Here is a 27,582-nt window from a genome sequence, read left to right on the forward strand (position 1 = left end):
TGATTTGCACACTTTTTAAAATTGAAGTAGAGCTTAGTTAACAATATTACTTGTACACTTTTAAACAGGTGAATTTTATGGTATGTTAATTATACTCAAATACAAAAAAAGAAATAAATGCTAAAGTATGGAGGATCATGTCTGTAACTTACTCTTAAATGGTTCCAGGAAAAAAGTTGTACTTTTCCTGGAAATTTTCTATAAATTTAAATTATTTCAAATGAAAAAAAAGATATTGAATGACAATGCCATTATAGATATAACTTCTATTCTGCTCCATCTAAGTGCTTTTTAAAAAAGTGAATAGGGCTTCCCTGGTGGTGCAGTGGTTGAGAATCTGCCTGCCAATGCAGGGGACACGGGTTCGAGCCCTGGTCTGGGAAGATCCCACATGCCGCGGAGCAACTGGGCCCGTGAGCCACAACGACTGAGCCTGAGCGTCTGGAGCCTCTGCTCCGCAACAAGAGAGGCCGCGATAGTGACAGGCCCGTGCACCGCGATGAAGAGTGGCCCCCACTCACCGCAACTGGAGAAAGCCCTCACACAAAAACGAAGACCCAACACAGCCAAAAATAAACATAATAATAAAAAAAAAAGTGAATAATTTATAAAGTTCAAATAATAGTATTTAATGTTGAATTTGGTTCTGAAAAAAAAATGAGTCCCTAACCTGCAACATCTCATAAGTTCTTTTATAATAAAAAAGCAGTATAGCAAGAAAGTTAATAATGTGTGCTTTAGAGTCAGAAGGAAAATGCTACTTTCTAGCTTTATGACCTTGGTAAAATTACTCAACTTCTAGGATCCTCAGTTTCTTCATCTGTAAAATGGGAATCATTAATGGATTGTTCTATTCTGCAAAGGCTAAGAAATGACTTCTATTTTCCCATGCTTGGAATCATAGTTAACCTCATTTAGTGTATAGTCTGATGTTCTAGTTTCTAGGTTAGATAACTCATTTATTCCTCATTCCCTGTTGCCTACCTTCTAGCTATGTTATTGCTTATCATTATTCCTCATATGGGTTTGGAGTAGAGGTAAATCCTATAAGTTACTAATAATGCTAATAAAAGATTTAGTAGGGAAGGATACTAGCAAAACAATTTGGAAGTTATTTAGAGAGTTCTCAATTGCCTATTGTCATAGTTACAAGCTGACTATGTACCTAAGTACAACAAGCAAAGTCACTAAGTGTCACTAAGTATAGCCAACTCTAACCTAATTGAATCACCACTTCTCAGACACTATCAGAGATTGGATAACAAATAAAAGAGTTTCCTTAACTTCAATAAGACAAAAGCTACATTTCAGACCATTTATCTTAAATCAGGTTAGACAAAATGTAAATTAGTTGGAAACACTGTACTCACCAGTTGTTTGTTATGCTGTGGCATAGGACATGGCTGGGCACCAGCTGGCACCTTATATACTGGAGTTACTGACATGCTGGCAGGGTGGGCACATATGAAGCGTACCTGCACAACTTCTACAGCTGGACTAGGGTTCAGGACACCTGGATGATTTCCAATTTGGAATGTCAGAATCTTTAAGAAAACACAAGGGCAAGAGATAATTGTGGGTAGACACTTGATGTCAGTTGTGCCAATCTAAATGTGTTAGAATTATTCAAATTCCAGTATAGAGTCCCTTTGGACATTATAATCAGGCCAATCCCTTAAAGACACTATAGTTCTTAATTATCTGTGCTAAGAGAAACAAGGGTATCATAGAAACAAAGGGAACATTAAAAAAATCTAACTGACCAATTACTTCGTTCTTTTCCCCCACCAAATCTTTTGTTACCAGTTGGCAAAAAGTGGAAAAACTAATTTGTGTTTCAACTCATTTCTGGTGGAAATACTAATGAATAACAATGTGAAAACAAAAAGAAGCTAGAGAGCTTCGAAAGGGGGTAATTAGGATTGAAATCACTAATAGCTAGTCATATATACAATACAGTACACTAGAGATATTAAAATGAAGCTCAAGTGATTATAGCACAGTTCTTCTTAAGTTAAAATCATACATGGATTCCCTGGGGGCTGGTTAGCTGGGCTATGCCTCATAGTCATACTTTAAATTCTCAATCCTGGTCAAACTGAAAACCTTTGTTACTGGTTTTGGTAGAAGCAGGGTGCAGCTATGGATAAAGCCATCACTACCTCTAAAAATAATCAAAACTAATTAAACTGATAAAGGGAAATATACTAATTACTCTTATCAATACAGATCTAACTCATTCTTCAAAATTGATAACCATAGATGACACTTTAAATTTCCCTTCCTCACATTCTTTGGAGGTGGAAAACTATATACCCTCTAGTCTAGGCAACAGGAAATGAATTATAGTGATAAAGTGATTGAAATAAGCCCCCTACTACAAAAAATCTTGAACCATTTGGTTGGTGAACTGTTAGAATTCTCAGATGAGCAAACCAAAACCTTTGGTGTACATTTAAAGGATAGTAAGCTTTAAAAAAAAAGATCTTTTAATCAATAATTAGAATTTTCCCATCTAGTACATAAACTAAATCCATTAGAATCTGAAAAGGAATGGCTAGAAGTACAAAAGATTTGGAGTATTATTGCTAAAAGAAATGTTAGAAAAAGATCATTTTCCTACTTGTTCCCCTAAATCCAGGCACAGGACCCGATAGATGTACTGATTCTGTTTTCTCTTAGCTGGCAGCCGGACTTGTGTTATTCTAATTTTCTCTGTCTTCTCCATGCTCAGCTCCAAAAAGAATCGTGAGGGCTCCAAGATCCATGGACGAGGGCCCCCTTCAAATATCATTTCCTTTACAGAGTGCCATGTCACCAGTGCCACTTCCACAGGGTTTAGAGCCTGATGACATTTAAAGAAATTAACCCCTGATTGGTTAGAGAATTCAACAGTTTTCTAAAGTGAAAAACTGGTTATATAACTATAATGTAAATGACATTAGACTTAATTCCCAAATGAGGACACATGTATGTTATACCTCTTATTTGGAATGCTTCTCAACCTCTGTACTAATTTAGATCCCACCTATCATTCAGCCTAACTCATGTGTCACCTTATCCATTAATTTATGTCTAATCATTCCAGACCACAACCACTTCTGCATCCTCTAAGCTCTTATAGTAATTATCTCTACCATTAATTTGTATACTTGTTTATCCCCTAATGCTATTTAAATATGTCAAATCTTCATATATATACATCTAATAATTCTTGTTACACTGTCTAGTTATGTAAACTTCTTAAGAGAAAAGAGTATCTTATACCCCAAATTTTTAAAAGAATCTCTCCTCCTCAGTGGGATTTAGTACAATGCTGTGCACATAAAAAGTATTGATAAATAAGTGCATAAACACTTTTTCTTTTTTTCTCTTTCTAAAAAAATTGAAGTATAACTGGCATATAACATTACACTTGTCTCAGGTGTGTAACATAATGATTTGATATTTGTATACACTGCAAAATGATCACCACAACAAGTCTAGGTACCATCTGTCACCATATTACATAAGATTTTTAAATGGATATTTTACTAAAGTATCAAAGAACTCCTGCCCTAGAAATATGAAGATAATACATCTATACAGTTCATCTGTTTCTCAAAGAACTCTCACCTAAGAGGTAGTCAAAACAGGTATTATTCACTCCAGTATACAGAGGAGTTGTATCCTACTTATAGATGAGGAAACTGGTTTTTGGGGAACGAAGTATTCTCAAAGTGTAGGGGTTTTTGTATGGCGCACAGTGTCTACAACAGTGACTAAGTGACAAAATGAAGTATAGAGTTGAAGCAATCATTCTGAAAATGTAAGCAAACCGTGTTTTAATATTTCTTTCCTGAACTAGTCAATCATATTTATTATTGAATACTATTAACATTAAACATTCCTATGTCTAATGGCAGTATTCTCTTAAAAATGTATATATAATTCAATTTAACAAATATTCATTGATGGCCCACTGGTGATACAGTAATAGAAAGCCAAAATAAGGTCCTGCCTCACAGTGGAGCTAATACTCTGGAAAAGACAGATTTGAAGTAGGTAAAGAGTATAATGAGTGTTACAAAAAGGCACAGTACAGAGTGCCAAACAAGCCTCAAATAGAAGAAATTAAAGTAGTCAGAGGCTTCATGGAAGGCTTTCCTGAGAAAGCAAAACCGGAGTTATTCCTTTTTCCTAGGTGTATATAGTCCAAAATTAATCAGATCAACTGAATTGAACTGATATATAAAAGGACAAATTGAGAACTATATACCATGTACCGAAACATAAGATTGATAACAAAAGTAAAACATACATATATTTTTCAGCAGCTAAAGAAAAAGATACATGACCAAAGTACTAGGTAGAAAAAGAAAATCACCATCTTACTTCCCTTCCTTTAAGGATAGTTTTCATTCAGGGGAGATCTGATTTGTGGGACATTCAATAAATATAAAATTAGGGTAAGGATAATGATAAAACTAAGAAAAAACCTCGTGAAATGGCCATGGGCTGCAGCCTAGCACTTTCACTTAATTAGGCAAGTAGGATGATTCATCCGCTAAGAGAATGAATGAAATATGCTCAAACCATATGTTTAATACTTAGGCTGCACAATGTACAATGAGGCCAACTTAAAATGCAAATATTAATGAACAAGTTATCTTTTTAAAATTAATAACTTACCTTGCTTCTTCCATTGACAACTTTTTCCCTGTGGATGCCTCCTCATCCTAAGAGGCACTGAGTCAGTATTTGTCAGTATGTATCAGCAAGAACTTGTAGACATCAATTTTTTTTGTTGTTTATTTTTTAAATTTTATTTTACTTTTATTATTTTTGTCTGTGTTGGGTCTTCGTTGCTGCATGCGGGCTTTTCTCTGGTTGCGGCGAGTGGGGGCTGCTCTTCGTTGAGGTGCGCGGGCTTCCTCTCATTGCGGTGGCTTCTCTTGTCGGAGCATGGCCTCTAGGCACATGGGCTTCAGTAGTTGTGGCTCGCAGGCTCTAGAGCGCAGGCTCAATACTTGTGGCTCACGGGCTTAGTTGCTCCACAGCATGTGGGATCTTCCCGGACCAGGGCTCAAACCCGTGTCCCCTGCATCAGCAGGCGGATTCTTAACCACTGTGCCACCAGGGAAGCTCCTAGACATCAATTTTAGCTCCTGAAGGACTCAAATATATAGAAAGCAGGACAGGCTCTATCTACTTTTATGTTTTTATTTTTTAAATTATTTATTTATTTATTTATTTATTTAGGCTGCTCTGTCTTAGTGGCAGCATGCGGGATCTTCGTTGCGGCATGCGGGATCTTCAGTTGCGGCATGTGGACTTCTTAGTTGTGGCATGCATGTGGGATCTAGTTCCCAGACCAGGGATTGAATCTGGGCCCCCTGCACTGGGAGCATGGAGTCCTACCCACTGGACCACCAGGGAAGTCCCTATCTACTTTTATTTTGAAAGGCCACCTGTCGTAATATCCCAATTATAATGGACCAATCCTTGGGGTCCAAAATAATGACTGTTGTGCTGAAAATTTGTCAGTATAAAGGGTAAAAGATGATTGACTTCTCTCCCTAGGGTGGAAGGTTTTCTTTCAGAGTTCTTCAAAAGAGAGTATACTAATATGCTATATCTTCTTCCAGGTGGTGTTAAAAAGATACATACATATGTGAAAATTCAAACAGTACCTTAAGAGACTTCCCTGGTGGTCCAGTGGCTAAGACTCCACACTCCCAATGCAGGGGGCCCAGGTTTGATCCCTGGTCAGGGAACTTGATTCCACATGCTACAACTAAGAGTTCGCATGCCGCAACTAAAGATCCTGCAACTAAGACTCGGTGCAGCCAAATAAAAAAAATAAATAGTACCTTAAGATTAGTGTACTTTACTATATGTTTTTTATATCTCAGTAAAAAAGAGGAAAGAAAGCAGAATATCTAAAGCTTGCTGGGACTTCCCTGATGGTCCAGTGGTAAAGAATCCGCCTTCCAGGAGCTTCCCTGGTGGCACAGTGGCTAAGAATCTGCCCGCCAATGCAGGGGACACGGGTTCGAGCCCTGGTCCGGGAAGATCCCACATGCCACGGAGCAGCTAAGCCCATGTGCCACAACTACTGAGCCTGCGCTCTAGAGCCCACTAGCCACAACTGCTGAGCCCACGTGCCACAACTACTGAAGCCTGTGCGCCCTAGAGCCCGTGCTCTGCAACAACAGAAGCCACCACGATGAGAAGCCCGCGCACCACAACGAAGAGTAGCCCCCACTCACCACAACTAGAGAAAGCCCGCGTGCAGCAACAAAGACCCAAGGCAGCCAAAAATAAATAAATAAATACATAAATAAATAAATAAATTTATTAAAAAAAAAAAAAAAGAATCCGCCTTCCAATGCAGGGGACACGGGTTCGATCCCTGTTTGGGGGACTAAGATCCCACATGCCACGGGGCAACTAAGCCTGCTCGTGCCGCACGCCACAACTAGAGAGAAGCTGGCGCACCACAACTAGAGAGAAGCCTGTACACCGCAACAAAGAGCCCACATACCACAACTAAGACCCGACACAGCCCCACCACAAATAAATAAATAAATAAATAAATAACTTATAAATATTCCTGTGGCCGAAACATGAGAGCATAAACTCCCTGATACTCAGATTTGATGAGGGAGCTGTGGGTCTAAAAACAAGAGAGTGGTAAGTGAAGAGAACATAAATATCACTGATCTTTAATAGAGATCACAGATATGCAGGAAGCCCCCAAGTGGACATAGTGGGGTCCATGAAAAGATATGGCAGTTCCTTAGCATGAAATATCTCACCTTTAGGGGTTCATAAGCAGCAAATGTGGCACTGCTCTCCAAATACTCTTCATATTCAGTCACACTAACTGTTACTAAAGTATGGCCCAGAGATTTGGCTGCTATATGTGCACTGGAACAGTGTGTTGGTCCTGGTCTTTGAATACCTGCAAATCAAAAAACATGACTTCAGTAGGGTAATAAGCAATCAGTCCTCAAGGAAATCAGTCTATAGAAATATAAGAATTTTAATATATTAAAAAATTCTTAACCTCACACACTAACTACTAGACCCCAATTATTTATATTAAGTTGATATAAAATAATGTTCCTTCTATTAACAAATATATATCATGTAAGACACAGTTCTATGTACGGTGAGGATACAAATATGAGCAAAGATCCTGACCTCAAGGCATATATAGTTTAGAAGGGGAGGGTGAACATTTACATAAATTAAACTATTAGTAAAAAACGATAAGCATTATAGAAACCTAGAAAACAGAATGATTACTTTTAGCTGGAGAGATCAAGAAAGGTTTAGATATGCAGAAGAGAGTATCTTAAGCTGACAAATAAATGAACAAAGATAGAAATATAAATGAGATACAAATGAGTATATGAAAGAGATATATGGGAAATTTTAACTAAAGTAGTTAGTTTAGCTGAGCCATACATGAAGCCGAAGCATGAAGTTCCAAAAAGTAGGTTGGGTTACACTGTAGAGGGCCTTTAATACTAAACTAAAAGGATTTTGGCTGTTGTCCACGGGCAGGGAGAAGCCTCTCAAATTTTTTTTTTTTAATTGAATTGTATACTTTATATTTTTAAAATTAATTAATTAATTAATTTTTATTTTTGGCTGTTTTGGGTCTTTGTTGCTGTGCACGGGCTTTCTCTAGTTGCGGCGAGCAGGGGCTACTCTGCATTGCGGTGCGGGGGCTTCTCATTGTGGTTGCTTCTCTTGTTGCGGAGCACAGGCTCTCGGTGCACAGACTTCAGTAGTTGTGGCACGTGGGCTCAGTAGTTGTGGCTTGCGGGCTCTAGAGCACAGGCTCAGTAGTTGTGGCGCACAGGCTTAGTTGCTCCACGGCATATGGGATCTTCCTGGACCAGGGCTCGAACCCGTGTCCCCTGCATTGGCAGGCAGATTCTTAACCACTGCGTCACTAGGGAAGTCTGCCTCTCAAAATTTTTGAGCAGGAAAATTAATTTTGAAATTGAGCTTTATGAAGATCTATCTGGTAGCCATGATTATCAAAGGCAAGAACAGTTAGGAGGATATCGTTAAATTCTCAGTGAGAGATGAGGGCCTAAAAATGGGGAGAGACAGCCTAAGAACAGAGGAGAGGTGAGAGATATTATATAGTATAATTAACAAGGGCAAAAGAGAAGTCCAAGTTGATATCAACCTTATAGATGTATTGTGAGAATTAAATGAGTTAGTATATGAAAAGTATTCAGAACAGAGCCTAGGAAATAGAAATGCTAAACAAATGTTAGATGCTACTAATGTCATTATTATTGATGAAAAAACAATGGTGATCAGGATCAAATATGAAGTTCCGTAACAGTAAATGATATTGATCCTTATGGATAGCTTATTCATATTCTTTTCTTATTAAAAAGGTATTTTCTTTTTTGGAATAAATTTAATATATACATACATTAACTGGCAATACAGTCCTCTTAGAAAGAGGTGTAGTATATATATTAAAGAAAGAAAGAACGAAAGAAAGAAAGAAAGAAGAGCTTGAGGCTGGAAAGAGAAGCCTTTAATATGACTAAAAACTGATATTGTCTGGCCACAATGAACCCTGGACATGTTATTCAATTTTTGTGCCTTTGTTTCTACATTATATTGTAACACCTAATACAGGCAGTTGACAGAATAAATAAAAGTATTATAAAGAAAGGTAATACCTAAATTTAATTTTTAATTTTTTTGGCCACACCGCGCGGTTCATGGGATCTTAGTTCCCTGACCAGGGACTGAAACCGGGCCCTCGGCAGTGAAAGCCCGGTGTCCCTACCACTGGACCACTAGGGAATCCCCAATATGTGAATTTAGACTTTAATTCATAGTTTCTGAATTGTTGATTGGTCCTTTAATTCAAAGACAAAGAAAGGAAAAAATAAAAAGCCTACTCTTACCTTCTTTGAGAAGAGTGAAGACTCCTTCCTTATCCATGTTCAAATCCAAGGATAAATGAGAGCAGTCTGTGAACGCGATGGCCTCTTTGGTTTCCTTATTTACATGATACATGGCAATGGGGATTTCTATAATCTGGCCAATCTCTACATCAGCATGAAATGGTAACATTTTCATTTTGTTTAGTTTCAGAACACATATCTGGAGACGAAAAAAATTAATCTTTCAAGAAAGTTATGTTAGGAAAGTTTTAGAAGAAAAGAAAGCATTTCTTAAATATTTAAATATACATATACATAACATATATGTATGTTTTGTGTTTGTGTGTGTGTGTTAGGTGCTGAACCTGTCACTCATTTCATTCCTTAATCAATCGACCTCTCTAAAGCATCTAACACCATTCAACACGAGTCTGGCAAAATATGACCAGTGCACAATTTTCTTGACTTTTGTAAGCTAAGAATGGCTTTTACATTTTTAAAGGGCTGTAAAATAAAAAGCAACAATGACAGAAAAGAAGACTATGAGATAGAGACTGTATGTGACCTACAAATACTAACATATTTATAACTTAAAAAAATTTTTTTTTAAAATTTATTTGTTTTATTTATTTATTTTTGTCTGCATTGCTGTGCTTCGTTGCTGCGCGTGGGCTTTCTCTAGGTGCGGCGAGCGGGGGCTACTTTTCATTGCAGGGTGTGGGCTTCTCATTGCGGTGGCTTGTCTTGTTGCAGAGCACAGACTCTAGGTGCACGGGCTCAGTAGTTGTGGCTCGAGGGCTCTAGAGCGCAGGCTCGGTAGTTGTGGTGCATGGGCTTAGTTGCTCCGCGACATGTGGGATCTTCCCGGACCAGGGCTCGAACCCATGTCGCCTGCATTGGCAGGTGGATTCTTAACCACTGCGCCACCAGGGAAGCCCTAACGTATTTACTACCTGGCCTTTTTAAATAAAAATTTGCTGACCTCTGATATAGAGCACTTCCTCTTACTTGATATCTTTTAAAAAAACATTTTATTTTGTTTTTGCTATAGATTGAAGGTTTGTGTCCCTCCAAATTCATATGTAGAAATCTAACCCCCAAAATGATGGTATTAGGAGGTGGGGCCTTTGGGAGGTGGTTAGGTCATGAGAGTGGAGCCCTCATGAATGGGATTAATGCCCTTAAAAAAGGGACCCCTGGAGCTCCCTAGTCCCTTCTGCCATATGAGGTTAAGGCAAAAAACAGTCTTCTATGAACCAGGATGCTTTCCCTCACTAGACACTGAATCTGCTGGTGCCTCGATTCTGGACTTTTCAGCCTCCAAAACTGTGAGAAATAAATTTCTGTTGTGTATAAGCCACCCAGTTTATGGTATTCTGTTATAGCAGCCGGAATGGACTAATAGAGTCTTTTTTTGGTCACTTTCTATGTGTCTTTTGCCAGTTCCTCTTACTCTGCCAATGTCCCTTAAAATGACACATAAATCTTATCCAGTTCCAAAGCTTCAATGACCAACCATATGCTGATCACTCCAAATTTTTATCTCTAGCCCTAATCTTTCAGTTGTACTTCAGATGCCTATTTCCAATTTTAAACGTTCACCTGGATGCTCCATAGGTGAACCCCACGAAATGTTTGGGGTTTTTTTTTTGGCAGTGCACGAGGCATGCAGGATCTTAGCTCCCCAACCAAGGATCGAACCTGTGCCCCAGTGGAAGAGCAGAGTCTTAACCACTAGACCACCAGGGTAGTCCCACACTAAATGTATCCAAAACTGAATTCATTATCTTCCTCTTTTTCTTTTTCCTTTTCTTGTTGGTTTTTTTTTGGGGGTGGTGGCGGCGCTGTGCCACATGGCTTGTGGGATCTCAGTTCCCCAACCAGGGATTGAACCCAGGCCACGGAAGTGAAAGCGCCGAATCCTAACTACTAGACCACCAAGGAACTCCCCTTTTCTTGTGTTTTCTATCCATCAAGCTGTCAAAGCTTAATCTTTCACTTTTTCCCACCCCACTAGGCATCAAATCTGATTAATCTACCTCTAAAATAACCCTCAATTTGTCCTTTTTTCTTTATTCTCATACCATTTTGTTAGTTTAGGCTTAACTGGATACTTTGCCTTCAATTTCTTCTTTCATTCTATTCTAGTCTACTAGTATATAGCTCCAGAAACTATCTTTCATTCCTTTTTAAAAAAATATTATAGTTGTTGTTGTCTGGCTATAAAAATAATTAGGTATCTTTCTCAACACAGGCTTTACCATATTATTGACCTTAGGAAAAATCTGTGTTGGCTTCCTGTTGTTGACAGCAGGGGATCTTATTTCGCTGACTAGGGATCAAACCCATGCCCCCTGCATTGGAAGCGCTGAGTCTTAACCACTGGACCACTAGGGAAGTCCTGAGGATCATTTAAAAATAGCCAACTTGAAAAAGAAAAAAAAATTTAATGTGTTACTGTACTTAAATTTAGACATCAATGTCTCAGAGGAGATATGAACGTTGTTTGGAGAGTTGCTTACCTTAATTTCCCCATATCGAAAAGGATTTTGTACATCTCGGGCCAAAACAGTGCTGTTCCCCCTGACCTGGCCAGCTGTCGTCACCACTCCTTTAGTGGTTACCATGGCCACTGTTTCATTAGAAGAGGTCCAGGTGAAGTTGCCACTGCCACCCTCTACCTATGAAAAAAATACAACCTTATATTGAATTAGTATAGGAAGAAAATTGGAATTTAACTGAAGATGTAAAATCTGGTGAAATAAAGTTTAGGAAATAATAAAACTATACAATAAATTATTTCTGGAACATTAAGAAACTGTGATGCTATACTAAAGTAACTAAATGGGGAAGGGAAATAAAGGGAGATTATGTAATGGCAGTATCACAAAATGTCAAAAAAGAGCACAAGGGAGCTTGACAAAACTTTATAAAACTCGCAAGGAAAGGATATATGGAAGAGAAGGAAAGTACACCAAGTATTCTTAGGATGACAGTATTCAAGAGCATGATTTGGTTGTCACCCAAAACTGAGTTATACTACTAGGATTAGAGGGAAATAAGATTTAACATTAACCTTCAATAAGTTAAGCTATCAGAGAAACTGACTTATTTCTTTGTGAGTTCTCATTATAAGACATCATACCTGTACTTTATAACGATATAACATTCCCATGGGATGATGAGGAAATGCCAGAAAGTTGGGTGTAAGCTTGATGGGAAAATAAATCTTCACTTCTTGCTGATGTATAATTGGAAATTTTATAGGCTGAATATTTTTATTCTATAAGAGCAGAAAAAAAGGAGCAAAACAGATTTTATAAGGACTGTTCTTATGGTCCACATTCACATATAAAGCATCAGCAAAATGGTGTGTTAATAAATTACTCAACCAGTTTCTATCAATAAAAGAAAGAAATAAACGTTCCTGTTCATTAGTGAAGCACAGCTACTACAGTTCAATAATAATGAAAGGGATTTTGATAGACCTAAAAGAAGTATCACAGTCATGGAAAGAAGTTTAAATTTCCTGAAATAAGAGTTTTATCAACATAGAGAGGGCAATCATAGTTTCAGAAAGAAAGATCCTTGGACATCCATCAGCTAAGTATATAAATTGTAAAGGCAAAGGAATATTACAAGCTATTCAGAAGAAAATAAAGAGAACATTTAAAGATGCTGGGGTAAGACATTCCCCTCCTGCTTAAAAACAAGAGCAGGGTTTAAGGGGGGTACCCATACAGGTAAAATAGAATTCTCACACTCAACTATGTTGGTGTTTTCTCTTTGAAGGAAAAATCTACCTATCTATCTATCTATCTATCTATCTATCTATCTATCTATCTATTTTTTAAAGAAGCCCTGAAATATTTAGCAACTGTGTCACATCTGCAGTAATGGCTCTGATTTTCTCTTCACTCTCTTAAGGTGGCTAGCTGGATGTTCTTTCAGTTTAAAAGAACGTCATTCTATTTTAACCTCCTGAGACTGATTTTGGACTTCTGACCTTCACAACTGTAAGAAAGATAATAAATTTGTGTTGTCTTGATCTGAAAAGAGAGAAAGAGAGAGAGAATATCATTCTGATGGTATTTAGGTGATCACTGAGGGAAACAAGAAGAAATCTATTGGGAGTAGGAAGCATATGCTAGGCCTGGAGAGGACTCTTATAATTCAAGAATAAGGTAATAATAGTACAAAATGGGTTGGTCCTAGGAAGACATTTTATAACATAAAGGAGAAAGAGAAAGAACATAGTACCTAAAAAGGCACTATGCCCTTTTAGGAGATTACATGCTCTTAAAAAATATTGACCGCAGGGAACAGAAGATTTCAACAGTATCTGCTTTGGCACACGAGAAAACATGGACATGAAATAAGAGGTAAAAGCAGAGATAAGAAAACAAACTGGGATAAAGTGGGACATGGCTGAGTGCAGGATGAAATTCAAAGTGAACTATACAAAATAAGAAAAGAGGTAATAAAAATTTTAAATGTCGGACTTCCCTGGTGGCACAGTGGTTAAGAATCCGCTTGCCAATGCAGGAGACACGGGTTCAAGCCCTGGTCCGGGAAGATCCCACATGCCACGGAGCAACTAAGCCCATGAGCCACAACTACTGAGCCAACGTGCCACAACTACTGAAGCCCGTGCGCCTAGAGCCCGTGCTCTGCAACAAGAGAAGCCACAGTAAAGCAATTATACTCCAGTAAAGATGTTTAAAAAAAAAAAAAAAAAGAGAAGCCACAACGATGAGAAGCCTGCGCACCACAAGGAAGAATAGCTCCCGCTCACCGCAACTAGAGAAAGCCCGCGCACAGCAATGAAGACTCAACACAGCCAAAAATAAAACAAACAAATAAATTAATTAATTAATAAAATAAAAAATAAATTGCATTATGATTGTAGAACAAGGAAATATTGTCATAAGGGCTTCTTTTAGATTTCTTAGGTGGATCTTGAGTTGGGAATTCAAAGCCCTGAACTAACCATTTTCTTTCCCAAAGTTACCCAGCACACTTAGAAACAATCAATAAACCCTATTATATCCCAGACTTTCACTAACATGTTTTATGGCAGCAACTACCTGGTTACCAAAAGCTTTGCCTTCTTTTTTTTTTTTTTTTTTTTTTTTTTTAAAGGATTTTCTTATTTATTTATTTATTTATTTATTTATTTATTTATTATTTTTGGCTGTGTTGGGTCTTTGGTTCGTGCGAGGGCTTTCTCCAGTTGCGGCAAGCGGGGGCCACTCTTCATCGCGGTGCGGGGACCGCTCTTCATCGCGGTGCGCGGGCCTTTCTCTATCGCGGCCCCTCCCGTCGCGGGGCACAGGCTCCAGACGCGCAGGCTCAGCAATTGTGGCTCACGGGCCCAGCTGCTCCGTGGCATGTGGGATCTTCCCAGACCAGGGCTCGAACCCGTGTCCCCTGCATTAGCAGGCAGATTCTCAACCACTGCGCCACCAGGGAAGCCCCAAAAGCTTTGCCTTCTACATGCACTTAACTATAGTGTCTACAGGTAATAATTTAAGTAGCTGTTTTGCTATTTCATACCATGAACTATCAATGGTCACTTCTTTTTTTTTTTTTTTTTTGGCTACGTTGGGTCTTCGTCGCTGCATGCGGGTTTTTCTCTAGTTGTGGTGAGCGGGGGCTACCCTTCGTTGTGGTGAGCGAGCTTCTCATTGCGGTGGCTTCTCTTGTTGCGGAGCACGGGCTCTAGGTGCGCGGGCTTCAGTAGTTGTGGCACACGGGCTTCAGTAGTTGTGCCTTGCTGGCTCTAGAGCACAGGCTCAGTAGCTGTGGCACAGGGGCTTAGTTGCTCCGTGGCATGTGGGATATTCCCGGACCAGGGCTCGAACCCGTATCCCCTGCGTTGGCAGGCAGATTCTTAATGACTGAGCCACCAGGGAAGTCCCTCAATGCTCACTTCTTAATCACAAGAAACAGGATCAGTAATGCCTTTAAATCTAATAATAGAGAACCCAGAATCAACTTGGAGATGCAAGTCTCCAAGATGGCCTCCACTGACCCCCACCCCCTGGTATTCACATCCTTGTGTACTTCCCTCTACATTGTGTCAGGAATGGTTTGAATGACCAATAGAATGTGGTTGAAGTGCTTATATTAAAAAGAAGAAAGATATAAAACCGGTGATCCACCGTAAGATTCTTCCACAATAAGAAACTTAAAAAAGAAACGCATTTTAAATCCAAAGTAAGAAAAAGTAATAGAATAACAAAGATAAAAGCATAAATCAATGAAAGAGAAAGTAGATAAAGAACTGGAAAAAAGTCAATGAAACCAAAATCTTGTTCTTTGTAAAAAGCAATAAAATTGATAAATGTCTAGCTGGATTAATGAAGAAAACAAGAGAAACACAAATAACCAATATCTGGAATGAAAGAGACAACATTGCTACAGATCCTAGAGACATAAAAATTAATAAGGCAGGGCTTCCCTGGTGGCGCAGTGGTTGAGAATCTGCCTGCTAATGCAGGAGACACGGGTTCGAGCCCTGGTCTGGGAAGATCCCACATGCCACGGAGCAGCTGGGCCCGTGAGCCACAGCTGCTGAGCCTGCGCATCTGGAGCCTGTGCCCCGCAACGGGAGGGGCCGCGATAGTGAAAGGCCCACGCACCGCGATGAAGAGCGGTCCCCACACCGCGATGAAGAGTGGCCCCCACTTGCCGCAACTAGAGAAAGCCCTCGCACGAACCGAAGACCCAACACAGCCAAAAATAATAAATAAATAAATAAATAAATAAAATTAAAAAAAAAAAATTAATAAGGCAATACTTTGAACAACTTTATGTGATTAATTCAACAATTAAGATTAAACAGAAATTCCTTCAGAGACACAACCTACCAAACTTCACTCAAGAAGAAATAACCTGTATAGTTGTACATAAATTTTAAAAATTGAATTCATAGTTTTAAAACTTCCCATACACCAATCATTAGAGGAATGTAAATTAAAATCACAGTGATATACCACTTCATACCCATTAGAATGGCTATTATCAAAAATAGAAAATAGCAAGTGTTGGTAAGAATGTGGAGAAATCACAACCCTTGTGCATTGCTGCTGGAATGTAAAATGACAGCCGCTGTGGAAAACAGTATGACAATTCCTCAAAAAGTCAAACATAGAATTGCCATATGATCCAGCAATTCCAATTCTGGGTATATACCCCAAAGAATTGAAAGCAAGGATTTGACAAAATATTTGTATACCCATGTTCATAGCAGCATTATTCACAATAGACAAAAGGTGGAAACAACCCAAGTGTCTATCAATGGATAAATAATAAACAAAATGCAGTATATGCATTTAATAGAATATTATTTAGCCTTAAAAAGGAATGAAATTCTGACATGCTACATCATGGATGAACCCTAATGACATGCTAAGTGAAACAAGCCAAACACAAAAAAGACAAATATTGTATGATTCCACCTTTTTTTGTTTTTTGGCAGTGCTGTGTGGCTTGTGGGATCTTAGTTCCCTGACCAGGGACTGAATCCGCACCCTCAGCAGTGAAGGCGCATAGTCCTAACCACTGGACTGCCAGGGAATTCCCTGTATGATTCCACTTATATGAGGTAACTAGACTAGTCAAATTCATAGAGAAAGAAAATAGAATGGTGGTTACCAGGGAATGGGGGTGGGGTGTTGGGGGGGTGTTATTGTTTAAGGGGTAGAGAGAATCAGTCTGGAAAGATTATAAAGGTCTGGAGAGAGATGGTGGTAATGGTTGCACAACATGAATATACTTAATGCCACTGAACTGTACACCTAAAAATGGTTAAAATGGTAAATTTTATGTTATGTATGTTTTATCACTATAATAACAAAAGACTTTCCATAAAAAAATTCCAAGCTCAAATAGTTTCATTGTGAATTCTACCAAATATTTATGGAAGAAATAACACTAATTCTACAAAACTCTTCCAGAAAATAGAAAAGAATATTTCCCAACCCATTTTATAAAGCCAATATTATCCTAACACCAAAACCTGACAAATACATTACAACAAAAAACAGAAGAAGGAAAAAAAAAGCTATAGGCCCTCAAAAACATATATGCAAAAGTCATTAACAGAATTTTAGCAAATTAAATCCTGCAATGTATAAGAGGATAACAAATCATAAGCAAGTGAGGTTTATCCTGAGAATGCAAGGTTGGCTTAATATTAGAGAATCAATCAATGTAATTAATTCACCATATTTAAAAGACTAAAAAAGAAAAACTATATTGATCACCTCAACAGAGGCAGAAGAGCACTGACAAAATTCAGCACCAATTCATGATGAAAATTCTCAATAAACTAGGAATAGAAAGGAACTTCTTCAACCTAAGGATGAGCATCTACACAAAATCTATAGTCAACATCATACTCAATGGTGAAAGGGTGAATGCTTTCCACTTAAGGTCAGGAATAAGGCAAACATGTCTACTCTTAACAGTTCTATTCAGTATTGTAGTAGAGGTCCTAGCCAGTGCAGTGAGGCAAGAAAAAGAACTAAAAGGCATATTTATTGGAATGAAAAGAGTTAACTGTCTTTTTTTTTAAATTAATTATTTATTTATTTTTGGCTGCATTGGGTCTTCGTTGCTGTGCGCGGGCTTTCTCTAGTTGCAGAGAGCAGGGCCTACTCTTCATAGTGGTGTGAGGGCTTCTCACTGCAGTGGATTCTCTTGTTGTGGAGCATGGGCTCTAGGCGCATGGGCTTCAGTAGTTGTGGCACATGGGCTCAGTAACTCCGCGGCATGTGGGATCTTCTCAGACCAGGGATCGAACCCGTGTCCCCTGCATTGGCAGGCGGATTCTTAACCACTGTGCAACCACGGAAGTCCAGAGTTAACTGTTCTTATTCACATATAACATAACTGTATATATAGGAATTCCTAAGGAATCTACAAAAAATTACTAGAATAATGAATTCAGCAAGCTTTCAAGATTCAAGATAACATACAAAAAACCACTGTATTTCTATATACTAGCATGATCAAGTAAAAGGAGAAAATTTAAAAATACATATATAGCTTAAAAACATAAAACAGGGACAAATTTAATAAAATATCTTCAAGACCTGTATGATGAAAACTATAAGACATTGCTGAAAGAAAATTTTATTTTAAAGTCCTAAATAAGTTGAAAAAATATCACGCTCATAAATCCTAATAAAAAATACCAGCAGGTGGGAGATATCTGCAAAAGTGTCAAAGTAGGGAACTCCAAGAACCTGTCCCTCCATAGAAATGCAAAAAAAAAAAAAAAGTCAGAATTAACTTTGGAAAATACTCAAAACTACTCAAAGGTTTACAGCAACCAAATGTATGCTGAATCAAGAAAAAGGTGACTTTTTTTTTCATATATATATATGTATTTTTTTTAATTTAAATTTTATTTATTTATTTATTTATTTTTGGCTGAGTTGGGTCTCCATTGCTGCATGTGGGCTTTCTTTAGTTGTAGGGAGCAGGGGCTACTCTTCGTTGCGGTGCCCAGGCTTCTCATTGCGGTGGCTTCTCTTGTTGCAGAGCACGGGCTCTAGGTGCGAGAGCTTCAGTAGTTGTGGCACGTGGGCTCAGTAGTTGTGACTCGCAGGCTCCAAAGCTCAGGCTCACTAGCTGTGGCACGTGGGCTTAGTTGCTCTGCAGCATGTGGGATCTTCCCGGACGAGGGCTCGAACCAATGTCCCTTGCATTAGCAGGCAGATTCTTAACCACTGCACCACCAGGGAAGCCCCAAGAAAAAGGTGACTTAAGGCATTAAAGAAATTATTTGTCAAACCACTAACTGCCTACAAGCTAAAGTAATTGAGATTTTATAGTCTACAGATGACAAATAACACAATCTTCAAAAATAGTTTAGAAAACTCACTAAACATACAAGCAACTACAACCCACATCAAGCAATAACAACACACCCTGAGGAAAGGGAAGAATGTGATTTCCAAAGTTACCACATTATACAGTTGACCTTTGAACAATGTGGGGTTTAGGAGTGCCAACCCTCTGTGCAGTCAAAATCCATGTATAACTTTACAGTCAGCCCTCCATATCCATGGGTATCACATTTGCAGACCAACCATGGATTATGTTGTATTGTAGTATGTATTAAAAGTGAAAAAATGTATAAGTGGAACTGTGCAATTCAAACCTATGTTGTTCAAGGGTCCACTGTAATATCAAAATGTTAGCTTTTCAACAACAAAAAATTATAAGGCATGCAAAGAAACAAGAAAATATGGCCCATTCATAGAAAAAAAAAGAAATTAACACAATCGATCTCTGAGGAAACACAGATATTGGACTTACTAAACAAAGATTTTAAATCGAAGAGCTAAAGGAAACGATGGACATCACTCCAGAAGAATGTTTCACCAAATAGAGAATATCGATGAAGAGATAGAAATTATAAAAAAGGAATCAAACAGATATTCTGAAGCTAAAAGTACAATAACTGAAATGAAAACTTCACTAGAAGACCTTCACAGCATATTTGAGCTGGAAGAAGAAAGAATCAGCAAACTTGAAGAGAGGTCCATTGAAGTTATTCAGAGTAGCAAAAAGAAAAAAGAATGAAGAAAAATAACCAAGCCTTAGAGACCAGTGGAGCACATCAAGTAAATCAATATATACAAAACAAGGGTCCCAGAAGTAGGGAAAGAAAGGTGCTGAAAGAATATTTGAAGAGATAATGATGAAAATGTCTCAAATTTGATAAAAGACATGAACCTACAAAAATCAATTAAACACAAAAGAAGTCAGTAATGGAAGAAGTAATTACCAAAAAAAAGTCACATAGAAATAAATACCAAAATAGCAGAAGTCTTTCCTTATCAGTAACTATTTTAAATGTAAATAAATTAAACTCTCCAATTAAAAGGCAGAAATTGACAGAATGGATAAAGAAGAACATGATCCAATTATATGCTATCTATAAGAGATTCATGTTAGTTTCATGAATGAAAGTGAAAGAAGGGAAAATTATATTCCATGCAAATAATTACCAAAAGAGAGTTGGGGAGAAGTCTATATTAACATCAAACAAACAGATTTAAAAAAATTGTTACAAGAGACAAAGGTCATTATAAATTGATAAAAGGGTCAATTCATCAAGACGATATAACAATTATAAACATATACCTACCTAACAAAAGAGCCCCCCACAAAATGAAGCAAAACTGGACAAAACTGAAGGGGGAAACGGACAGTTTTACAATAGTTGAAGATTTTAATACCTCAGTTTCAATAATGGATAGAACAACCAGAACAAAAGATCAATATGGAAATGGAGGACTTGACCAACACTATAAACCAACTAGACCTAGCAGACATATACAGAATAGTCCACCCCAAAACAATAAAATGCTCATTCTTCTCAAGTGCACATGGAACGTCCTCCAGGATAGGCCATATGTTAAGCCACAAAACAAGTCTTAATAAATTTAAAAACACTGAAATCATATGAAGTATCTTCTTCAACCAAAATGGACTAAAACTAGAATTCACATAGGGAAAACTGGACAATTCACAAATATGTGGAAATTAAACAACCCTCTAAACAACCAATGGGTCAAAGAAGAAATCATAAGGAACGTTAGGAAATTCTGAGATGAAGGAAAACAAAAATACAACATGCCAAAACTTACAGGATGCAGTGAAAGCAATGCTCAGAGGAAAACTTATAGTTGTAAACACCTGTATTAAAAAAGAAGACAGAGTTCCCTGGCAGTCCAGTGGTTAGGACTTGGTGCTTTCACTGCCGTGGCCCGGGTTCAATCCCTGGTCCGGGAACTAAGATCCTGTAAGCTGGGCACAGTGTGACCAAAAAAAGAAGAAGAAAAATCTCAAATCCATAATCTGACTGGGGCTTCCCTGGTGGCACAGTGGTTGAGAATCTGCCTGCCAATGCAGGGGACACGGGTTCGAGCCCTGGTCTGGGAGGATCCCACATGCCGCGGAGCAACTAGGCCCGTGAGCCACAATTACTGAGCCTGTGCGTCTGGAGCCTGTGCTCCGCAGCAAGAGAGGCCGCGATAGTGAGAGGCCCGCGCACCGCGATGAAGAGTGGTCCCCACTTGCCGCAACTAGAGAAAGCCCTCGCACACAAACGAAGACCCAACACAGCCATAAATAAATAAATAAATAAATAAATAAATAAAAAATAATCTGACTGTATAGCTAAAGGAACTAGAAAAAGAAGAGCAAACTAAACCTAAAACTAGCAGAAGGAAGAACATAATAAAGATCAGAGCAGTGATTTAAAAAACTGAGAGTAGAAACTCAGTACACAAAATCAACAAAACCAAAATTTGGTTCTTCAAAACGATCAACAAAATTGAGTTTAGCTAGAGTGACTAAGAAAAAAAAGAGAGAATACTCAAATTACTAAAATCAGAAATGAAAGTGGGGACATTACTACCAACTTTACAGAAATAAAAAGGATTGTAAGAGAATACTATGAACAATTGTCCACCAACAAATTAGACAACCTAGATCAAATGGACAAATTCCGGGCTTCCCTGGTGGCGCAGTGGTTGAGAATCTGCCTGCCAACGCGGGGGACACGGGTTCGAGCCCTGGTCTGGGAAGATCCCACATGCCGCGGAGCGACTGGGCCCGTGGGCCACAATTGCTGAGCCTGTGCTCCACAACAAGAGAGGCCGCGATGAAGAGTGGCCCCCACTTGCCGCAAATAGAGAAAGCCCTCGCACAGAAACGAAGACCCAACACAGCCGTAAATAAATAAAATTAAAAAAAAAAAATGCTGACAACTACCACAAACACCACACAATCCAGAAAAATAAAATATTAAAAAAAAAAAAAATGGACAAATTCCTAGAAGCACATCAATTAAAAAAACTGACCCAGTAGAAGTAGAAAATTTGACCAGACCTATAGCAAGCAAAGAGATTGAATCAGTAATCAAAAATTTCCCAGCAAAAAAAAGCCCAGGCCTAGATGGCTTCGGTTGTAAATTTTCAGAAACATTTAAAGAAGAATTAACACCAATGCTTCTCAAACCTTTAAAAAAAGAAAAAAGAAGAAGAAGATGATGAAGAAAAAAAGAAAAAGGAGAGAACTCTTCCTAACTCATTCTAAGAGGCCAGCATTTGTCCTGATACCAAAATCAAAGATATCACAAAAAAAGAAAACTACAGACCAGTATCCTTTAAGAATATAAATACAAAACTCCTGAAGAAAACACTGGCAAACCAAATCCAGCAGCATATTAATAGGATTGTACACCATGACCAAGTGGGATTTTTCCCAGGAATTCAAAAGCAGTACAATATATAAAAGTCAATCAATGTAATATACCACACTAGTAGGATGAAAGAAAAAAATATGCTTAAAGACATTTGAGAAAAATCCAACGCCCTTTCACAGTAAAAACACTCAGCAACCAGGAGTGGAAAAGAACTTCTTCGATATGATAAAGGCCACATACGAAAATTTCACAGCTAACATCATACTCAATGGTGAAAGAATGACAGTTTTTGCCCTAAGATCAAGAACAAGACAAGGATGCCCACTATTGCCACTTTTATTCAATATTGTACTATAAGTTCTAGCCAGAGAAATTAGGCAGGAAAATGAAATAAAAGGCATCAAAATGGGAAAGGGAGGAGCAAAATCATCACTATTTGCAGGTGATATGATCTTATATATGAAAGATCCTATAGAATCCAGGAAAAATACTAGAGCTAATAAACTAATTCAGCAAAGTTGCAGCATAGCAGATCAACACATAAATATCAGTTGTACTTCTATACATTAGTAATAAACAAACTAGAAAAGTAAATTAAGAAAAAAAGTCATTACAATATCATCAAAAAAGAATAAACTACTTAGGAATAAATTTAACCAAGGAGGTGCAGGACTTGTACACTGAAGACTACAAAATATTGCTTAAAAAAATTAAAGACAACCTGAATAAATGGAAAGACATCCCATGTTCATGTATTGGAAGACTTAATATTGTTAAGATGGCAACACTCTCAAAAGTGATCTACAGGGCTTCCCTGGTAGCGCAGTGGTTGAGAATCCACCTGCCAATGCAGGGGACACGGGTTTGATCCCTGGTCCGGGAAGATCCCACATGCCGCAGAGCAACTAAGCCTGTGTGCCACAAGTACTGAAGCCCACGCGCCTAGAGCCCGTGCTCTGCAACGAGAGGCCACCACAATGAGAAGCTCACACACCTCAACGAAGAGTAGCCCCCGCTCACCACACTAGAGAGAAAAGCCCACATGCAAAAACGAAGACCCAACACAGCCAAAAATAAATAAATAAATAAATAAAGGAGTAAGGGTGAGCTCAAATTTTAAAACGTAATATTTTTTAAAAGCAGGATTGGTGGGATTGAAGAATAATTGTAGAATAGGGTCAAACTGTCAGAAATACCATAACAATGGATTTTAAAAATCACTGTGTATTAAATATTGTTAAAAAACTGGATATATTTTAATACTGAATATATATCTATACCTGACCATAACTAATCCAAACACCTTCGTTCATTTAACAAATACTTATTTGTATCAACTGTATGTTTATTCACTCAGATGTTAGGGCAACAGCTGTGAATACAGTAGGCATAATCTTTGCCCTTAAAGTTTATAATCTGATGAAAGAAGCAAATAATAACAATAAACTATGATGAATATTTTGATCTGAGAAGTTCAGGGAGCCCTAAGAACATATGAAAGGGGAAAACATGCCTGAGGAACCAACGTTAAGCTAGCCCTGTGCATTGAGTAGGGAGAAAGGGCTGTAGACAAAAGGAATTACATTTGTTTATAAAAAATGAAAATAAAATAGAGGCAAAAAGAAACAAGACATTTTTTAGAAACTGTAAGTTCAGTATGGCTGAAACATAAGAGAGGAAGCGTGACAAGACCTGAGGTTGGAGAAGTTGTCAGGGGCCAATCATATAGAGTCACAAACTCAAATGCCTACAGGTATCAGGTAGATATTATAAACAGGTTTATTAAGCTGAATATAAAATAACAGGGAATGGCAGGAAACACAGCAGGCTGAAAAGTATAGTCTAAATGTTGTAGCCACTATCTCTTCCAGCTAATCACTGTCAGATTTTCATATAATCTAGAGAATCAGAAATCTTGGATTTTATTTGAAATTTCCCAATTAAAAAGAAACTTACGCACCTAAATAAAAAACAAGATTTCAAACAAGATAGTCTGCAGGCCACCAGATTGTGATCTCTGTCATAGAGGGTCCTATAAAACTACATTAAGAAGTTTAAACTTTACCTTAAAATCAATGGGAAGCCACCAGAGGAATTTAAATAGTAAATACATAATAATTTTTGTAGTTTTTGGAATACCATTCTAGCCACGGACAATATTGGAGGTCGGAATATCAGTTTAGAAGCTACTGTGAAAGTCTAGGTGAAAGACAGCAGTGTCTTCTTCACCTAATAAGAAATGGGTTTGAGAGACATTTAGAAGAACTGACATGGCATTCAATAATGGACTGAATGTAGAAGGTGAAGGAGAAGGCAGAGTCAAGGGTGACTCTTGGGATTTTGTCTTAAACAGCTGGGCGAAAGGATCACTGGAGAAAAAGTAGGCTTGGGAGAAGGAAACAAATTTGACAGACAGTTAAAAATCAGATACTTACACATTTTAGAGGCATTAGAAACAGATTCATTCCTTATCCCTTTACTTCATAACTCCATTTCTGTTATTATACCATATGAAAATTAACCAAAAGGAATAAAAATTGTACAAAGATACACAGTTATGCCATTTACAAAGTAAAAAAACTGTTAAAAATGCAAAAGTTCAAAGTTGGTGGCATGGTTGAACAATTGGCATATTAACCCTTTGGATTTTTAGAATAGAAAGTACTCCTATGTGGACCTGATGACACAAGGAAATGTGCATATGAAATAGTTTTTAAAGGACCCTCAAATGACACACATACACAATGAACACAAATGCAGATATATGCATTAACAGAGATTGGAACAGAAAATTTGTAGAGGTATAAACTACTAAGTGTACTGTTTATTAGTTTATTTTGTGAAAGATAAAGGTGGGATATGCCATATATGTGCTTGCAAATCAACAAGTCAGGCAAGTCTAGTCAGTGTTCTCAGGATTCAAAGACCATCCTTTTAATTCCTACCTGGTAAATGATGGAAGTCAGGGATGCATTTATCATGACCACACCATCTTTCAGGGCTTTCACTACATTGTAAGATCCATTCACAGTAGTCAGCTGCTCTTCAAAATACTCTCTTGGGAATTGGTACATAATCCTGAGATTCTGAAAATCAGCCCAAAATCAACACAAACCTGAAGACATGCTTTTTCCCTAAAGCCATCTTAATCCCAAAGCATTAAAAAAAAAAGTGTGGCTATGAATTCTGGGGGTTAAAGAAACAAAAACAAAATCTTTGCTCTCCCTCACCAAATTCTAAGTTGGAAAGATGTCATTTTAAAATGGTACTAGTTTTTGAAAGATCCATTAATGGCAAGTAATCAAAAATAGGAAGAGTCAAAGCTTATGTAAATTTTAGTGTAATCTGTGCTATTCCATAAATTGACAGTTCTCAGGGGAAAAAAATAATGGACACTGGAGAGTGACTACAACACTTCACATTTAATGGTCACACTATTACTCTCACCACTATAAAACTCTGGTGACCATCTCTGAAATGAAGTTGTAAAATGAGGATCCCCTCCAAAGTGTTATCATTGGTGCCAACTTCATCTCTCTTCTATAATTCTAACCAGATTATATCTTTTACTTCTGGTTTAGCATTCCTCAAGGATAGAACTATTTAATAATAATAATAATAAAGTAGTAACTTGCATTTCCAAAGGTAAAATCTGGAAGCAAAAGAAAAAAAGCTTTCCTAGCCAGAAAGACTGCCCACTCAAGGAGTTATCCTTAAAGGGGCTAGAAAAATACAAAAGAGAGACTCACATCTGAAATATAGACTTTTGTGCTGCTTTTATCAAATACTTCTACTGTAATAACATACACCTGCCCCACCTCTAGACTCCAACGGTCTCCAGGTTGGACTGTGAAACCTGCACACAAATCAAGAAACAAAAATATTAGAAGAGGCCAACATTTTTCTACAATGAATTAAAAAATACAAACTTTAAAAAGCCATTTAAAGAGCAAAACTCAATAATAGATGGAGATGGTTTCCAAAGTAGATCCTTTAGTTGCCTCTATAAAATTGTATAATAATTCGGGGTTCCAAAGATCCTGGCTTAACTTAGCTCATCTCAGGTATAAAGGAAACACTCTCACTTATATCTGTATACAAACGCCACCCCACCCCCAAATCCACAATTTTGCTCATTTCTGATATGTCAGGCAAGATTTCAGCTGCTTTCAGTCAGATTCATTGTTCCATATGGCTTAAGGACATTAGGTTTCTTTTTTCCTTGTATAAAGTCTCTTTTTCTAACCCAACGTTGTATTACATGGAGCTTCATGTTTTTTAACAATCTGTTTCAAGATGCTTTACTCTTGCAGATAGCATTTAACCAGAACAATGTGAGAAAACATGTCAAGTAAGGTTGAATTTGAAATTAGTTAAGTCTCAAAATGAAGCACTCTAGTCTTTAATGCACTCATTTCAGTGAAATACTTTAAGCTATTCAGCTTTCTGAAAATTATTATCTAAAAATACCTAAAAATCCAGGCTCTACAACATATATGGTGCAATTTGGGAGTCCAGACACAGATCGCATATGGACATCTTAATTTTTGCTTAAGGAAATTGTATGAGCTACAGTTGGGTGAAAAGAGAAATATGAGTTACCAAAAATAAATAAATAAGCCCACAAATGAAAGCAAATAAAAATTCTATCATCTTTTATTATCCACTGGAAAGCAAAACTTAAATGTGTATATTCTGAGAAAAATCTGAGGGCTCAGCAATCACAGGAATCAGGTATTCTTGAATTTCAAATATGAGGAAGACGAAATGAGAGAAAAAAGATCATGCTCCATGTTTTTAATATTCATTTAGCTGTGGAACTCTTTCCTCCTGCAAAATTCTTACCTAGGAGCCCATTATGGAAAGCAGGACAAAGTGGCATTGACCTGGCTAAAGAAATGGTCAGTGGTAGATGGAGAGGGAGGGAGAGGCATGACTTGCCATCCAGCCCAGCAACTTGCCTGGGGCTCTGCAGACAGTTTTAAAAATCACTAGTTGATTTTCTATTATCTGTGGCAATTCTTTAATACCAAAATGTTTTCTCTTTGCCAGCAAAGATACTTCTAGGTCACACATCATACTACCCATTATTCCCTTTCATTAAATTTTAGCAGGAGACTTCCCTGTTGGTCCAGTGGTTAAGAATCCACCTTCCAATGCAGGGGACTCGGGTTCGATCCCTGGTCAGGGAACTAAGATCCCACATGCCGCGGGGCAACTAAGCCTAGGTTGCCGCAACTACTGAGCCCATGCGCTCTGGAGCCCCTGCACTGCAACAAAGAGCCCGCCCTCCCCAACTAAGACCTGACGTAGCCAAAGAAGTAAATATTTTAAAAAAATTTTTAGCAGAAATAAAAATTTATTCTGTTAGCCTATACACAATCTAATTAGTAACGTACTTTCCTCTCAAAAATATACTACATCCAAAAGCTAAGAAGA

General features: G+C 37.9%; 1 protein-coding gene across 1 annotated transcript in view; it reads right to left on the minus strand.

Annotated features, from left to right (window-relative positions):
- The window catches only part of NUP210L (nucleoporin 210 like), a 78,104-nt gene that overhangs the window by 35,122 nt on the left and 15,400 nt on the right, over positions 1-27,582 (minus strand). The window contains exons 8-16 of the mRNA XM_007178524.2: positions 26,614-26,682; positions 25,893-25,999; positions 25,089-25,229; positions 12,058-12,195; positions 11,435-11,593; positions 8,934-9,132; positions 6,801-6,946; positions 2,624-2,845; positions 1,371-1,544 (exon numbers count right to left, since the gene is read on the minus strand). Coding sequence (XP_007178586.2) covers positions 1,371-1,544; positions 2,624-2,845; positions 6,801-6,946; positions 8,934-9,132; positions 11,435-11,593; positions 12,058-12,195; positions 25,089-25,229; positions 25,893-25,999; positions 26,614-26,682 — 1,355 coding nt within the window. The remainder of the gene's footprint in view (positions 1-1,370; positions 1,545-2,623; positions 2,846-6,800; positions 6,947-8,933; positions 9,133-11,434; positions 11,594-12,057; positions 12,196-25,088; positions 25,230-25,892; positions 26,000-26,613; positions 26,683-27,582) is intronic.

The sequence above is a fragment of the Balaenoptera acutorostrata genome, chromosome 1 (assembly GCF_949987535.1).
Source record: "Balaenoptera acutorostrata chromosome 1, mBalAcu1.1, whole genome shotgun sequence".
Classification (NCBI taxonomy): domain Eukaryota; kingdom Metazoa; phylum Chordata; class Mammalia; order Artiodactyla; family Balaenopteridae; genus Balaenoptera; species Balaenoptera acutorostrata.